The following is a 17,780-nucleotide window of genomic DNA, read 5'->3' on the forward strand; positions in this document are numbered from 1 at the left end:
GTTCGAATTTCTCCCCCCTCTCAATCTTTAAAGGCAAAGACTTTTTTATAAATTGGGTCGTTCAAGTATTAAAAAAAAGCATATCACTTTTAAATCAAATAATAAATTTATATCAAATTAATTCTTAAATACTAACAAAATAAGTGGCATGTTTTAAAGCTCTTACAGATCTATAAATAGAATTTTTTTTTCTTTTTTTTTGACATGTCCACACAAGAAAAGGGGGAAGGGAATTCGAACTAGTGACCTCCGTTTCATTAGGCGTGGTTATCATAAATTGAAGAAAATTAACAGAAAATTAAAAAATATGGAATTGATTATTTAGGATAATAGTAGAAAAAATAGGAGATAAGTCATTATTGCTTTGACAAATTACTAAAAAATCAATCCACTAATAATAGTTAGAATTATAAATATAATATAATTTTGGGCAAATTACTAAAAAAGACAAGACGACTGCCGTTTTCACTGTGTACTCTTTAATTTGTTTGATCCTCGTAGACTGGAAATCGGAAAACAGAGAGAGAGAGAGAGATGAGCTCGTGTGCAATTCGAGCTCCATGCTTTACTCTTTGGAGCTCTCCATCCAATACCGTGGAGTTAGCGAACGGTAAAACGCGGTGCGTGGTGGTGGGAATGAGCAACAGAAGCAAGAATCGGAAGCCGTTGCAGAAGGGGAGAAACCTCAGCATCGAAGCAATTCAAACGGTGCAGGCGTTGAAGCGAGCCCAGAAAGACCAACCTTCATTGGACCAAGAGTTCCAGTCCAAGTTCAAGCGCCTCCTCAAGCTCGATATGATTGCCGTTCTTCGCGAACTCCTCCGCCAGAACCAATGCTTCTTGGCCCTCAAGGTTCCCACTTTTTGTTCCCTTTTTATCATCTGTACTGCTGTTTTAACCTAAATTTTTAATTTCTAATCCTCATTGTTATACTTTTAGCTCCACCCATTTGTGTTATTCGAATTATGAATTGTTGAGTTCAGACAAGTGAGTGAAAAAGAGTTAAGTTTGTGAAGATATATATATATATATATGTTGAAATATATATAAAATATAAAATACTAAAATAAAAGAGAAAGAACAAAGAGCGGAAGTGGAGAGAGACGTATGGGCTACATCTTGTATATTCATTGTATCAATCAATATTACATAACTCTCTATTTATAGAGAGACAATGAGTAGTGACCAAGAAACCCAAATTAAACCCTAAAATACATAAGAAAAGAAATAAACCCTACATTACAAACTAAATAACATAAATATAAAATATTCTAACAAAGGAAATAATATATTCTAACAATATATATATATAGGCATATCATAATTGGGTTCAACCTCATTAGGTTAAACCTTTGAATTGAATGATGTTCTAATACGCGTTATATTATGGTCTCATGAAATTAATATGTTAATACCCCACTCACTTGTGTGTGGGCTAAAACTTTACTAAAAAAAAAGTGCGGAATGAATTTAATCATTTAAATTAATATTTTATTGAAACAAGAGGTGAATGACAAGGATAAAAATCGAATTCAGGACTTTTGTTCTGATGGGTGGTGATTGAACATGGTATCAAAGCATAGATTCTTTATCCGAACTTTATTTCCGTCATTCACCTCTTGTTTCAAATAAATATTTTATGTATTAGGCCCCATTTATTAAGGTAGAGTTTAAGCTCACAGGTAAATGGGAGTATTAGAATGTAAATTAAATGATCAATTCATCATTTCCTATTAGCTTAAGCTTTTAAAATAAGTAGTAATTTAACAAATGGCTTAGGTTGATCTCTATATGGTGTGCTTTAATGAGGTTCTTAATCTGTTGTTACACATTTGACTATAGAAAGTCCAACTGAATAGCGGATAGGAGGTAAAAGAAATTTATTTATAAGCAAATAGCAACTAAATTTTGTGAAAGTAATCTCTGCAATAATCTATATTTGTTGTCTTAATGTCATTGCTCTTACCTAGGTTTTCGAAGATATTCGGAAGGAATACTGGTATAGGCCTCAAGTCTCACTCTATGCTGATATGATCAAAGTATTGGGTAGCAATGGATTGTTTGAACATGTTGAACTACTTCACTCCTATTTGAAAACAGAAGCTGGTGGCTTAGGGCTTGAAATCGAGGGCTTTAATGCTGTCTTGAGAGCTTTGGTGAGTTCTAACCATACTAAACTTGCAATGGAATGTTACTACCTGATGAAACAAGTTGGATGTGATCCAGACAAGTCATCCTTTACGATACTTATAACTGCCTTGGAATCAAATGGAGAAACAGGAGCGTCGGCTATCTTAAGGCAGGATGCTCAAATGTATTATGGTGAAGATCTAGAGTTTCTTGAGGAGGAAGAGATGGTGGTGAGCAAATGATTGAACTAATTACTTATTTTACATAATTAACAATTATATGATAGAATGAGTGGCTGTTAAGCCTGTTATGTTACTTCCATTGAAACAAAACAGATTGCATTAATACCCATTTTGATGATGGTTCTTGTAATTTTACATGTTTGATTTATGGGTACCCCTGTATAGCATGTAATCTGTTAGTTTCATGACAAATGAGAGAGATAAGAATTTCCTTAGATCGTTTGCCATGTTATAATGGTTTGCATACCAGAAGTGATGGTGCCATTATGGTTCCAAAAATTTCTAGCTGGTAGCTTAAGTTGCCTATCTAGGGTGTGTATCCATGTCAATTGCATTAATGTAGAGGCTAGGAGCGAAACCCTGTTGATACTTGATACTTCAGTGAATACCTATAGGAGGGCATGGTCCTCTCCCCAATCCTTCTTTTTATACTTATTAATTAAGGTCCATTTGAGTATGTGATTTCAAAATAATGATTTTAAAATGTGTGATTTGAAAACACGATTTTTAAAAACACATTTCATCATTTGTTAAGTTCTCAATTTGACTTTTAAAATTGCAGTATAGCCTTTAAAATCGTGCATATTTTTTAAAATGCAAACCCTTGCTTGCGATTAGAAAACATAAATCTACATTTTTAAATCGCAATTTTTTTAAATCCTTACTCCCAAATGATACATTTTTTTTTGAAAATGGTTTAAAATCACTATTTTGGTATGTGAAATCACAATATCAAACACGCTCTAAGAATGCTAACTTTTTATTCCATTCTCCAACATTTTTGGGTCCTGCTGCTTATGTTTTTCACAGCATAATGTTTTGGGTTAGGACATCTAGATGTAACCCTTTATAGCTTTACAACATTTCAAGATAACAGGCGCATGCAAAGATCACGAGATATTTCAGATGATGTTCTCAAGCGTGGACATCATTAGTTACCTTAACTTTTTCATTTTTTTTTTCGGTTATCTGAGTTGGTGTTGGAACCTGAAAATTCCCATATCAATTTGGAAATGCTCTAGGTTTTAGTATGTTCCCAGGTATCCTTGGTTTCTGTACAATCTTTTCTTCTATATTTAATATCTTAGACTTCTATTTTGAATAAAATACTTATATGAGCCTTCTTTGTGCGAAATGAAAATATTACCCACTAGGGTACAACCTAGTGGTCAAAGAGTGTGCCTGGGATGAGTCCTCGACTCAAACATTTTGGATTCGATTCTGCACTAGGAGTTCCCTAGATTATCTGATACATGATTCTAACAGGTGATTATATCCGAGTTTTACTCCTTAGAGATAGGTACGAAGAGCCCTACCTTGATAAGGTTCTATGTCACAAAAAAGAAGAACAAAAAAAAAAGTGAAATGAAAATATTTATTTGGTCACATAAGTAAGTTAGTATTCCTTGTTCCAACAATGAATAAGAATTTGAAACTTATAAAAAAATGTTGCTTCTAAATTTTTCTAAATTATGCTTGACTTGTGTCAAAATTAGATTTAGCCCCTCATTCATACTTTGGTTCCTCTCAATAAGAAATTCTAGTTCCGTCCCTAACTTACATTTTTTGTTATACTTGAATTACATCCATGAACATTTCACAACTGTATAATTTGGAAATTAAATAGTATTTGTAGCTTTCATATTTGTTGGTGATGCGGCACGCAACAACCTTTAATTTTATGTAGGTAGGTTTTTAGTTTGGTGTATTAAGTTATGTTTTGTTTTATTTCATGAGTTATTTATTTGTGTAATTCAATAAATGGGCATTACTGTTGCTTTAGGTTATGTTAGGCAAGTCAATAAAACTATGTTAGATGAGTTATTTATTTTTAGTCGGGTCTGTTTAAGCATGTTTTGTATTCTGACGGAGGCAGACTTTTATATGGAATAATAAAATTGTTGAGAAAGTGATTTTCTCTTCTCCCCTCCCCTTCTTTCTTCTGTCTCCCCCCTCTTTCTAGGCTTTTTGGGCTTCTTTCTTCTCTCTTTCTAGCTTCTTCCCCCCTCTTTGGCTTATTTTCTTCTCTCCCTCTCTTCTTGGTCTCTTTCTTAAAGAGTTCTTCTCAAATTGCTTTTGTCCTGCATCAGTTGGTCTACAATATTATTTAGTTACACAATGCCATGTTTGTGCACTCTCTTGGCTGAGAACTTTTGCTTGTCATCGAGTTTTATAATTGTGTTTGATTGTCTTTTTCTTTTTCTGAATGGTCATCTTTCTTATAGAAGCAAATACTGAGGGAATCACCTTCCAAGGCAGCCTAATTCGTCAAGTGCCGGGACAAAGGGAGAGAATTCAGGGAATATACACTGCTACTTTTTTAACTATTACACGTTCCATCAACAACAAAGCTTTCCAATCAAGATATCATTAAGAGACAAAACTGGGACCTCGTATACCTATTTTTTCAACTTTCTTCTGCAACTTTTCCCCTAATTTTTGACCAAAACCTCAACTTTGTGAGATAGTAGAGGAAACTTTGAGTGACTAGAGGTGTTTGTGACTCTGTAAACAACTAAACATGTGGTTAGATCATCAATACTGATGAACTCATGATTAAGACTACAAAAGTTTTCATATTCCAGAAATGAAGCAAACTTCCACATTTTAGCTCAAAAGCTTCTATAACTAGAACTGTTTCCCTTCAAATGTCTGAGGAAATTGCCAGTTTGCTGGAGCAACATTATAAGATGCTAGTGTTCTTCCGCTGCTGACGGTCACCTCAAAAGATATAGGCTGTCCTCTAAGATTAATGTTGCATTGCCAGTTCTGTCCCCAATTTCTTCCCATAGCTATCCACCCCGTTCTTGATCCCTTCACTTTCACAGCAACCACTTCACCATCCAAGCCTACATTGGTAATTAAAACTTGAAAGAAGCGAAGGTTTCCACTCACAGTGAATCTCAACCCACCACTTCTTGCACACTTCACCCTACACAAAATTAGGCACAAACACAAACAAATGTTTCCCTTAATTGTAAGATGAGTAGAAACCAGAAAAAAAAAAAAAACACATTCCCCCAAATGAGAATTCCTTCCATGTGTTTGATTTGTTACCTCCTGTATTGCACTGGCACGATATCAGCTCTTCTCTCTGCAATTTCTGCAAATGCGGCCTCAGACATCTCAAAGTGTTCTTGTGGGAAGTTGCACCAGCCACCATAATCGGATGAGAGTCCATAATTTGGAGGACAGAAATCTGTGGCAGTGAGAATAACAGAGGGGCTCCCCTGCAGGCACCACAATATGTGATCAACACATCTCACCTCGTAGCAAGCCCCACAAGAACTCCCCCTGTTGAACAAAATGGTGCTTAGTCCAGCACTGTGTTTCCCATAGCTAGTCTTGTGGAGATCTCCATAACCACAAGCCCCTTCTGCAACATATTTAATACCAAACCCTTTATCACTTTCTAGTAAAATTTTGAGTATGTTGTAAACGTGCAGCAGCATTATGTAGAAAAGACAGAAACTTGACAAAACTCTGAAAGAAGCAAGAAAACTACCTGTAATGATTGACCCATCAGTTTCTTTGGTGTATGTTGCAGTAGCAGTCTTCCATTCTTCATCCTCGGCATCAGTAATCTCGCATGCTTTCAGTAGAATCAGGAAGAGAAATGTGGCTTGAAGAGCACCCATTTAAGCAGTAAGGATGATTTGTTTCCCCTTTTTCTTTTGGGGCTTGTAGAGGGACTGAAGAGTGAAGAAAGCAGACCTTTTCTTTTTTTTTCGTAGGGATTGTTGATGGCCTGATTAAAAACCTTGAAAAAAAAAAAAGAAACTTTGACAAAGAGGCAACTATGGAGTCCTTTCACATTGTGCAGCAACAAACAATGAAGGGCTTGGGGTTGGTCCATACAAAACAAAAGAGGGGATATGCTTTCTTTTTCTTTCTTTCTTTGTTTCTTTTGCTCTTTTCAGCAGCGAATGGAGACTCAAAAAAGGCGTGTTGGAGCCAGCATTTGGCTATATTCGAGGGAAGAGAGAGAGAGAGAGATGGCTGGTGGCAGACACCAGGCATTGATAGCAGAAGCAGAAAGCCTTAAAAATAAGTAATTGAAAATTCAATTTACTTTTCTTTTTGGTTTTTTTTTTCCTCCTCGGGTTTGGATCCATTTCTTTCAATCAATGTGGTTTGGGTTCGGGCTCTTCTTTTTAGAAGGGACCCCAGAGGAACAGAAAATTCGGATATGGTTGTGACTTTAGGGTCTCCAAAAAGTCCTTTGGACCTGTTAAGTTTCTTGGATGGAAATCTCCTCCCATTGGACACTCGGATAATTTAGTAATTTGGATAGCAAATGAGTTATTACAATGTCTATTTGCTATAATAGGTCTTGGATAATTAATCCTATTATTCGGATGGATGGGTTTTATAAAAGTTTTTTCATTAGAAATTTGTGAAAATTGTCTCAAAATGAACATATTTGGTAAAAAAAACTTTAAAAAAACTTTTTTTAACCTTTTTGCTTTAGGAAAACTCAAATTGTGTTTTGAAGGAAGCTTAAATTACTTTTTTTCTTTTTTTTTTTTTTTATGGATAAAAACTTTATTTTTCATATGCAATTCCAAAAAGATTTTTAGAGCATTTACCATGAGCTAACCAAAATAGCTATAGGATTTGTTAAGTGGAGCATTGTAGCTCAATAATGCATAATTATATTATTAAAAAAAAAAAAAAAAAAACCTTGTTAGCTCTTTTCTTTCTTTTTCTTTGGAAATAATGAAAAGAGATAAATAAAAAATATTTTAAATTAAATAGTAAGAGTGAATGACTAAAATGTAAATATTTTAAAAAAGTAAAGAGTTAAAATTAAAAAAGAAAAAATGTTCTTTAATGAAAATATTTACTTATAGCCCAAAAAAGATACATCAGGAAAGTCCAATGAGCCAGAGCTCTAAAACCCTAAATCCTACTTTAAAAAAATAAAAAATAAAAACCCTAAATCCTAAGGGTATATTTAATGGGGTTTTAATGATTCGGTCCAGTAGCGTCGGTTCAGTCAGCTCCATGACTGCTTGTGGGGGCCACCTACATGTCTACAAACAAATTGAAACAATGAAACCATTGACATCAAAAATGAATCTTTCTTGCCGTTTCTCTTGCACCCACCCACAAATCTCATCAAATTGTCACAAAACTTCCTGAATTTTTTTTTTTTTTTTTAAATAGTAATAATTATACATAAATTGCCAATGTGGCATGATGATAGGAATATAGACAAATACCGACACGTTTTTGTTAGACAGACAATATGACAGTTGACAAATCTTCCGTTAAAAGCAAGATGAGAAATGTGACAAAAGAAGTTATTTGTCTCGAAGCCAAAACTTGAATTGTCAAAATTAAAATCTCGTCGAGGACAAAATTTAAAAAATTTGAGACAATTTCCCCAAATCTGTTAAAAAAATAATAATAATAAATAAATAAATTGTTGTTTTGCTTGTATTTTTTCAACCCCAATAACAATAATAATTCATACTATATCTTTTAAAGAGACAATGGAGGTGGGTGGGGTATTGTTGCCCTTATTTCGAATGACGATGGAGGTGCTGCTATCACCGCCGTTCTCATCAGAGTGATATAGATTGTATGCCGCTTGATCTAGTGTTCCTTCTCTGTAAACAAATATGTAGACAACGTCTGCTATTTCGCGCCACTTCCTCCTTCGATCATGTATTTGATGTAATGGCATTCCCCTGTTCCAAATTTTGAAATATATACATATGAAAATTGTTAAGGCAAATGCACAACTCTTCTACAAAACAATTTATATATATATCAAATCCCAAATCACATTAACAAACATGCCCATACACTAACTTTAAAAATAAAATAACAAATTTCATGTTATACCAAAAAAAAAAAAACGGTTATAAGCTATAACCGCTAACCGCAACCGCCTTAGGCGATATTGATTTTTAGTAACCGTAACCGCAACCGTTAGGCGGTTAGTGGTTATTCAAACCAATATTTTTATATGTGCTTTTGGGCTATTTAAGTGTTTTGGGCTATTACTGAACCTATTTTTTGGGCTAATTTTAAACGTATTTAGCCGAAGTGTTTCCAAAAAGATGAAAATAACATGCTTTTTTTTTTTACTAGGCAATGTTCTTGAATAAGGCTTGGCATATATATATATATATATATAGGCGGTTAGCGGTTATTAATCATTTTTTCCCACCCTTAAAATTGCTAACCGCAACCACCTAAGCAGTTAACAGTTTTTTATAACCACCTACCAAAACAATTAGCGGTTATAAGTGGTTAGTGGTTGACGGGATGGTTATAACTGCCCCGTTTGAACACCCCTACGAAAAGGAGAAACAAATGTTACAACATCCCAACCCGGCTACTTCAAAGTTATTTTAACTAATCAAGAATGTAAAATCCAATAGCTATTATAGTAAAATAAATAAATAAATAAATTCTTGAAAAATAATATTTGAATAGAATGATAAAAATGAATATGTAAAATAAGGGGTGGGATGTCTCATGAATGTGCCTTTTTTTCGTTGCTCCTAAAATTCCTTTAGGACCCCTTCGGCCTTTCTCGTCACATATGGGTGGTTACAAATAGACTATTACTCAAATCCGCCCTCCACAGAAGGCGGATGCGGAGGCGGAAAAGAGGATGATATACAACCCTATCATTAATTTTGTTACTATTAAAATATTTTGTGTTTTCTAATATTATGTTTCCATCTAGGGTTTATTCCCTTTTTTTAGTTATTCTAAGTTTACTTGTTTTCTACTCATTAATATTATCTCTATTTAAATATAGTCCTATATAATATAACATTGTCTCATATAATTCAATATGCTTAAACAACACACACTTTAGAAAAGAAAATACCGATTAATTTAAAATTTAAAAATTCATTATCACAGAATTTATAAAATCGAAAAGATATTTTAGCTTTTTTTAATTTTTAAATTTGTTTAGGACAAAATGGATGGGAGTCGTACAGTGAAGAAACACAATAATAAAAGAAAACATAATAGCTGTACGACTGCCGTATTTGATATTTGAAAGAGGAGTACCGGCACCTGATGTGGAAGAGATCGGAGATGTCAGGCAAGTGGAGGTAGAAGTTGAGGGAGTCGAGGAAGGCCTGGTAGGTGTAGACGTGGAGGCCGTCGATCCTCGGGTAAGGCAGCCTGGGACGTGGCGGCGGCGCGTCGGGGTTGCTCCGCCAACCTCCGGCGGGGTAGGCGTACTCCTTCCAGGGAAGGGCGACGTTGCTGGAGGGAGGAAGGCCCACGAAGCCCAGTGCGGCCATGATAGGCTCCAGCTCGTCGTGAGTCATGATGGGCTTGAAGGTCCGCGTGAACCACAGCGCAAGCTTCTTCGACAGGTTTCTCAATAACTTCTCCATTTTGAATCGGCCTCCCTCCGTTGCACACCCAACTTCCTCCATTGAAGAAGAAGACGAAGAAGCAGACGAAGAAGAAGAAGAACAAGAAGAAAGAGAAGGAGGAGATTTTGTAATTTCTGGTGCGAGGGGAGTAGGACTCAGAAAGGAAACAAAAAGAGCAGCGCAATCTGGCGAGGCAAATTTGGGCCTACCTGTTATTTTGTTTCAAGCGGTGCCTTTCGGCCTACGTGTCAGGCAGTGGTTGGATCAGGGAAACCCAAGGTCTCTCCCCTTCCCTTAATTGAGATTTGATTTTTTTTTTTTTTTTTTGATATTTTTGTTCCATAATAGGCCATTTTTATGGTTAAATCACTTTAAACGATATATTCTACTCTATTTTTTTTATTCAAATTTTAATTATTATTTAAAAGTAATATCTTTAAAAATATTAAAGAATCTTGATCCATTAATCAAGAGCATTAAGATCGAGTATTAAATTAATTGATACCACGTCATCCTACAATAACAATGGTCACAAAATTTCTTAACTAGAGCTGTGGTTGGAGGAAATTTCCATCCCTTCCAAATTAGGGAGAAAAAGAAGAATACAAGTTCAAAAATTCAATCAAATTAGAAAAGTGAGAATGGTTGTACGCTACTTTTCAAGTATGAAGAGATATTTCATATGTATTTTTTTATTTCGGTCAATTTTTTCATTCTTCAATTTGAAAGAAATGCGAAAACAACGAAATGTCTTGTGCCAAGTGAACCAAATAATATTTAGGGTTAAATACGTTATTAGTACCTAGTTTTGTAAATTTTTATGTTTTTTCTCACTTGAGGTTCAAATCCTTTCATAAATGTTACTTGACTTACGGGAAAAGACTAATTTAGTACTTTCGTTAGGTTTCGTTTGCCCAAATTAACAGAATGCCACGTGGCTTGAAAAAAAAAAAAACTAAACCTAAAATAAAAATTGAAAAATTTGTGAAGTGACTGGTCACCTCATTTTAGCCAGTGAGGGTCACCGCCACCACCCCCATTTTGGCCATTGGGGGTGGCAATGGCCAAAAGGGGTGGCTTTGGCCACCCCTATGCCGGCTTCGGCCACTCCCAATGACCAAAATGGGAGTGGCGGGCCACCCCCATTGGCCAAAATAGGGTGGTAGGCCACCCCATTAATTTTTCAATTTTTGTTTTTGAAGGTTTATTTATTTATTTTTTTCAATTATTTTTAATTTTAGAACACATGTCATTTCTATGTGATGACACGTGTGACGGAAGTACTGAATTGTTTTTTTTCCGTAAGTCATGTACCATTCATTTATGGTAGGATTTAAACCCTAAATGAGAAAAAATAAAAATTTGTAAACTCAAGTACTAATAAAGTATTTAATCATAATATTTAAAATCAAATGACTTTCACTTTTGAGCTCTTTGGATTGGGAGAGCATCGCTGATATGAGTTAAATTTAACATTTAGTTGAAAGCTTGTTAAATAGCGTTTTTTTGTGAGTTTTGTCATAATTTTAAAAATAAAGAGCTGAGCTGCCATATGTTAAGATAATGTTTAAATAATTCTTTTTTTTTAATGTTTAAATAATATTTAAATGTTTATCGTAGTAAATACTTGTGACATATATGAGGGGGTAGGTAATATGTGTGACATGTGGCTAGATGGATAAGAACAGCCACCATGTGACTAATACTCACGTTAAGAGCCAAATGTTTGAGTATATAATTGGTTTTTATTTGTCAGCTAAACCTAATTCCTTCAATTTAGATTGTTTATTGAAATTGATCGGTTTTAATCAGTAATTGCCTTCCTTAGATTAAGCCATACAATGTGTTGATGCAATTTTTGGTCCGGTAAATTGTTAGCCGACGATTTTTCTTTATGATTTGGCTGAGAATGAGATTCCATAAAGAAGTCCATCAAGCAAACGCCAACAATGCGCAAGCCGAGAGGGCTTTAAAAGAAGAAATGAATGTGCTTATGGAACAAGAAGAACTTAAATGGCGTCAACGTGCAAAAGAAGACTGGTTGCGTGATGGAGATCGTAATACAAAATATTTTCATGCATGTGCAAACCAACGCCAACGTCGAAACAATATCGAGAAAATTCTTGACTGTGAGGGACGGTTGTGTGCAACCCAGGCAGCTATGGAGAATGCTTTTGTCACCTACTACCAGAAATTATTCACTACAACTGTCCCCCAAAATGTAGAGGAGTGCTTAGCAGCAGTTGAAGGTAGACTCACAGATGAAATGAAACAACAGTTGGTGGCAAACTTTTCGGAGGAGGAGGTGCATAAAGCTCTAATGCAGATGGGACCTCTCAAAGCCCCGGGTCCAGATGGCTTTACGGCGGGGTTTTATCAACAAAATTGGGCTACGGTTGGCCCAGAGGTATGTAATGCAGCTCTTCATTTTTTTAATGGTTATAAAATGGAGGCGAACATAAATGTTACGCATATTGCACTAATACCAAAAAAGATAGATCCTAGTTGTGTCTCTGATTTCAGGCCTATTAGCCTCTGCAATGTGATATACAAAATCATCTCCAAGGTATTGGCGAACCGACTCAAGGTGGGGATTGATTTCTGATAATATTGTGACAGCATATGAAACGCTTCATTCCATGCATACTAGAATGTGGAGTAAGGTGGGTTACATGGGGGTAAAGCTAGATATGAGCAAGGCTTACGACAGAGTGGAGTGGGGATTCTTAGAAGCCGTCATGCGAAAAATGGAGTTCCCGGAAGTATGGGTAAATCTGATTATGGAATGTGTGTGCTCCGTATCTTACGCTGTCTTGGTGAATGGACAACCTGCGGGTAGTATCAGACCCTCATGGGGACTACGACAGGGCGACCCGCTATCCCCATATTTGTTCCTGCTGTGTGCGGAAGTACTTAGCTCTCTTTTGACCCAAGCGGAAAGGAAGGGGGTTTTAACCGGGGTGCCCACTTCCAAAAACGGCCCTAGGTTGAGTCACCTTTTCTTTGCAGACGACAGCCTGATTTTCTGCAAGGCGAATTCGGTTGAATGGAGAAGATTAACAAAGCTTCTTGAAAAATATGAAGCTGCCTCGGGACAGATGCTTAATAAGGAGAAGACCGGCATTTTTTTCAGCCGCAATACTAGCCCGGAGAAGCGGATTAAGATCTCCCAACAATCGGGTCTCCAAGCCACCCAAAGTTATGATAAGTATTTGGGACTTCCAACTCTTGTTGGTAAGTCACGGACGCTGGCTTTTACATGCATTAAGGATAGAGTGTGGAATTGCCTTAACAACTAGAAAATAAAGTTCTTGTCGCAAGCTGGAAAGGAGATCCTAATAAAGGCAGTGGCACAGGCAATACCAACATATTGCATGAGCGTTTTTCAACTCCCCTTTGGTTTGTGCAAGGAAATACAAGGCATGATGCAACGATTTTGGTGGGGTCATAAGGAGAACACCTCTAGAATACACTGGATGAGTTGGGAAAAAATGGGAGTATTCAAAGCAAATGGAGGTTTGGGTTTTCGCGACTTAGGGGTCTTCAATAAGGCCCTTCTTGCAAAACAAATATGGAGGTTGCTGCAAAGTCCGGATTCTTTGGCAAGTAAAATTCTCAAAGCCAAATATTATCCTTCTAGCTCTATTTTGGAAGCAAACTTGGGGAATCGTCCATCTTTCGTCTGGAGAAGCTTCATGGCTGCACAACCGGTTCTCCAAAATGGCCTGATGTGGAGGATTAGGGAGGGAGATGAAATCCGAGTGTGGGGGGATAGATGGATTCCGAAACCTACTACTTTTATGGCCCAATCACCGCCAACAAGTTTGGGGAGGCAAGCCCGGGTATCGGACCTTATTGATCCAGAAACACGAAAATGGAAGGTCGAACTTGTGTCAGAAATTTTCTTTGAGGAGGAAGCACAGGTGATTAAAAGTATACCTATTAGTCCGGTAAAAACAAAAGATAGACTTATTTGGCGATGTACAAAAAATGGCACCTTCTCTGTCCGGAGTGCTTACCATCTTGAGATGGAATCAATGGCAAATAGGCGAAGTAGGGGATCAAAAACAACGAAGAGTTTTGCATGGAACGAATGCTGGAATTTGTCGGTTCCAAATGTGGTCAAAATGTTTCTATGGAGAGCCCTTAATAATCTGCTCCCTACAAAGTTTAATCTTTTTAAAAAAGGTGTCGTTAAAAGTCCTTTGTGCCTTATTTGTGAAGCTGAAAATGAGACAGTAGAACATATTTTGTGGAGCTGCCTGTCGACATCAGATGTATGGAGTAGTGGTCCGCCAAAATTACAAAAAGCTGGCGGAATGAGTGGCAGTTTCTCTGATATCTTTGGGAATTTGTTGGAGCGCTGTGATAGGACTGAAATGGAGCTTTTTGCTGTTACTACTCGACGCATTTGGCTGCGAAGGAATGCTGTGGTACATGGAGATCCTTTCCTCCATCCCAACCAGCTCCTTCGTGAGGCACAATGTGCTTTGGATGAGTACCATCGGGTGAATGAGGGCAACTCAGCGCAAAGGAACCATGACTTGGAACGGGCCATTGTTAAGTGGCAACCCCCACCAGCAAACATGGTGAAGATGAACTGGGATGCGGCGGTGAATGTGAAGGAAAAGAGAGTTGGGCTGGGTCTCATTGCAAGGGACTCGACGGGAAAATTTTTGGCTGCACGCAGTATAACCCATGAAGCTATAACAGATCCCATTACAGCAGAATCCATGGCTGCTTTGCATGCCGTCCTCTTTAGCAAAGAAATGAGTTTTGATAACGTTCTCTTCGAAGGTGATGCCATGCAAGTTATCAAGACGATTGACTCAAAAGGGCTGTGTTTTAGTAGCTATGGACAATTCATAGAAGGTATAAAATTAGAGCTACGTGGTGTAGAGAATGCTAGATTTTTACATGTTTTGAGGGACGCCAATAATGCTGCGCATGTGCTTGCAAAATTGGCTACCACCCATGTCATTTTCTCTACTTGGTTGGGGAATACCCCATCAAGTATTGGTGACATTGTAAGAAGGGAGCAATCTCTTCTTCCTGTGTGATCTTCTTTGGATCTTTTTGAATCAATGAATATCTATATATTCCTTCAAAAAAAAAAAAAAAAAGAAGTCCATCATTATATTTAAATAATTAAACGCTTCTCTTTCTCTTCCCTTACATTGAATGATGAAAAAAAAAAAAAAAAAAAGAAGGTAAAGTTCACTTAATCCCCTAAAACTACTACCCCAATGATAATCTACCATCAAACTATCAATTGCGACAATTTACCCCCCAAATTACCAAAATAATGATAATGTAGCCTCGATTTTAACAAAATGATAAAATTACCTTTACTAAAATAAAAACAAAAATATTAAAATTTATTTATTTATTTCAAAATTTAAGGGTATTTTTGTCTTATTAAAAATTTTAGAGTGAAAATTTCATTATTTTGCTAGTATTGGAGGGTACATTATCATTGTTTTGATAGTTTATGGGATAAATTGTCGTAATTGATAATTTGAGGGGTAGATTGTCCTTGGGTGATAGTTTGAGATGGTTAAATGAACTTAAAAATAATAATAATAATAATAATAATTAATTATAAGATTTTACATTTCGAGTAATCGAATCAATTCTTCGAATATTCTCTAAAAAATGTTGTTTAGCTTTTTTCTTTTTTCTTTTTAAATATGTTCAGTTTTTTTAGTTTTATTCTTGGATAGTGTTCTTAAGCGTCACCTAGAAAGTCATACGTCTCATCCTCCTTCACTGAAACAGAGAAAACAGAGCAAAAGAGCCAATGGAGCTCAGTTGCAGAACTATCCTCTACTTCATTTCTCTACTATTATTGTTCCTCTCATCATCATCATTAACAGCAATAGCTGAAGCAGACCCATCATCATCATCATCGTCGTCGTCAATTATATCAAGATTCCAACAGTACCTCCAAATCAACAGTACGCTGAATCGGCCGATTTCATCCTCTCCCAAGCCAAGTCCATCGCGCTCGAGGCGCAGACCCTGGAGTTCGTGGAGGGCAAACCTCTGATCCTCCTCAAATGGCCCGGCTCCGATCCCAGCCTCCCCACAATCCTTCTCAACTCCCACACCGACGTTGTTGCCGCCGAGCTCGACAAGTGGTCGCACCATCCCTTCAGTGCCCACCTCGACCAGCACGGCAACATCTACGCCAGAGGGTCCCAGGACATGAAGTGCGTTGGCATACAGTACCTCGAGGCCATTCGCAAGTTGAAGGCTTCTGGGTTCCAGCCCCTTCGCTCTGTCTACCTGTCCTTTGTGCCGGACGAGGAGATTGGCGGCCACGATGGTGCCGAGAAGTTCGTGGATTCCGATGTTTTCAAGAGTTTGAATGTGAGCATTTTACTTGACGAAGGTAACTGATTTTTGGCACTATTTAGTATTGTTTAAGGTAATTTGTTGTACTCTGTTTTAAGGTATTTGTGTAATTTTGGGAACAGGGTTGGCTTTGATTAGTGAGAAGTACAAGGCGTTTTATGCGGAAAGGGGTCCGTGGTGGCTGGTGATAAGGCTACTGGGCAGCCAGGCCATGGGTCGAGGTTGTATGACAATTCTGCTATGGAGAATCTGTTGAAAAGCATTGAGAGTGTGAGGAGGTTTCGAGCTTCGCAGTTGGATTTGGTGAAGGCAGGTTTAAAAGCTGAGGGCGAGGTTGTTTCGGTTAATATGGTGTTCTTGAAGGCGGGCACGCGGACTCCAACTATAAGTTAGACTCAATTTTGGAGCTTATTTGTTGATGAATTGGGTGTCATTTTAGGTTAAGTATAGAGATCCTGCAATTTGTTGTCCGGCAAATTTTGGAAGCAAATAGGAGATTGCCTGCTATCTGTTTGGGGATTCGGTGACTTGGAAGTTACACCAATCATTAGAGGTCTAAACTCTAAACTACAACAGACCAGTGCAATTGGTGAGTTGGGAGACATATATTACGGAGGTGTTACCAAAACCAGTACAACAGACCGAGCACCAGTTGCAATCTCACCAAAACCATGTTTTAGTTATTTAAAATTGAGAAAAGTATACTTTTAGTTATTTTGATGAGTAAAATTTGGTGACATTGCTAAGAGCATTCCCAGCAACTCCTTATAAGAGAGTCTGTTTCCTAAGTTTAGGAAATATGTAAAAAAAAAATCGCAAAAAAGGTCGCACAACAGACTTCCTAAATGAACTTTAAACATTAAGATTGCTACAATAGAACCCAATGTTTTGGGTTCTACTATTGCAATCCTTATGATTATTAAAAAAAAAAAATCTCTCCTCTCTCCTCTCTCATCTCATGTTTCACATTTCTCTCTCATCTCTCCTCTCATATATATATATATATAAAATTAAAAAAATAAATATTTTAATGATATAGAGAATGATTAAGGGAAGCTATTGTAGTGTATTTTGACATAAGAAAGCAAAAAGTAGTTTGGATCCTTAAATATATATATAAAAAAAAAAATGGCAAATAAGCTGCTGAGAATGATCTAATAATCCTCTTACAAGAAAACCCTAAAACATAAGTGCGAGGGTTTGGAAAAGACATGTCCATGATGAGATATAGGCCTTGAGAGATAATGCTTAGGTTACGTTTGGTATGCAGAATAGCTATTCCATTAGAAAAATATATATATATAGTTTTTATTGAAAATAAAAGAAGATGGAATGAATTAGTCTTAGAATAATTGAGAGAAATAGCTATTCCTCATTTTAAGGTATAGTCATTCCATTATGGGCCATGTGCATGACTATTTCAAGTGTTAAGAGTATATGTATACTTTAACACCAATGCTATTTTATTCCGTCGTCCTTCATTCTTAATAAAGGCTATTACTTTTTTTCTAATGAAAAAGTCATTCCGCTTACCAAATGTACCCTTAATCCTCATTTGACAAGCACCTAAATCTCACAAATTTACAAAATTTATTGTTAGAATTATCTTTTGAGAAATGCTACTTTGTAGACTCCTATACACTAGGACAACATGGTAGTAAAAATTGGCCCTTAACTATCTTTTTAACGAGCC

At 36.6% G+C, this 17,780-nt stretch overlaps 2 protein-coding genes and 1 pseudogene across 4 annotated transcripts; 2 read left to right on the plus strand and 1 right to left on the minus strand.

Annotated features, from left to right (window-relative positions):
- Window positions 1-498: 498 nt before the first annotated feature.
- Window positions 499-4,859, plus strand: LOC132174595 (protein THYLAKOID ASSEMBLY 8, chloroplastic-like). Of its 2 annotated transcripts, none has more exons than XM_059586233.1 (3): window positions 499-852; window positions 1,971-2,360; window positions 4,598-4,859. In XM_059586233.1, the coding sequence occupies exons 1-3, from the start codon at window positions 535-537 to the stop codon at window positions 4,634-4,636; spliced, it is 747 nt and encodes a 248-aa protein (XP_059442216.1). In that variant the 5' UTR covers window positions 499-534; the 3' UTR covers window positions 4,637-4,859. The 2 variants fall into 2 exon arrangements, with proteins under 2 accessions (XP_059442216.1, XP_059442221.1); XM_059586238.1 differs by having other exon boundaries at window positions 4,601-4,859.
- Window positions 4,678-6,347, minus strand: LOC132174578 (expansin-A16). 2 transcript variants are annotated; one of them, XM_059586222.1, is made up of 3 exons: window positions 5,878-6,347; window positions 5,430-5,748; window positions 4,678-5,304 (listed from the first exon to the last, which is right to left on the minus strand). In XM_059586222.1, exons 1-3 carry the CDS (start codon window positions 6,008-6,010, stop codon window positions 5,001-5,003), a joined length of 756 nt encoding a protein of 251 aa, XP_059442205.1. In that variant the 5' UTR covers window positions 6,011-6,347; the 3' UTR covers window positions 4,678-5,000. The 2 variants fall into 2 exon arrangements, with proteins under 2 accessions (XP_059442205.1, XP_059442199.1); XM_059586216.1 differs by having other exon boundaries at window positions 5,430-6,347.
- A 3,229-nt stretch (window positions 6,348-9,576) lies between these two features.
- On the plus strand, window positions 9,577-16,480 carry LOC132169287 (uncharacterized; annotated as a pseudogene).
- Window positions 16,481-17,780: the final 1,300 nt, after the last annotated feature.

The sequence above is a fragment of the Corylus avellana genome, chromosome ca1 (genome assembly GCF_901000735.1).
Source record: "Corylus avellana chromosome ca1, CavTom2PMs-1.0".
In the NCBI taxonomy this organism is placed as follows: Eukaryota; Viridiplantae; Streptophyta; class Magnoliopsida; order Fagales; family Betulaceae; genus Corylus; species Corylus avellana.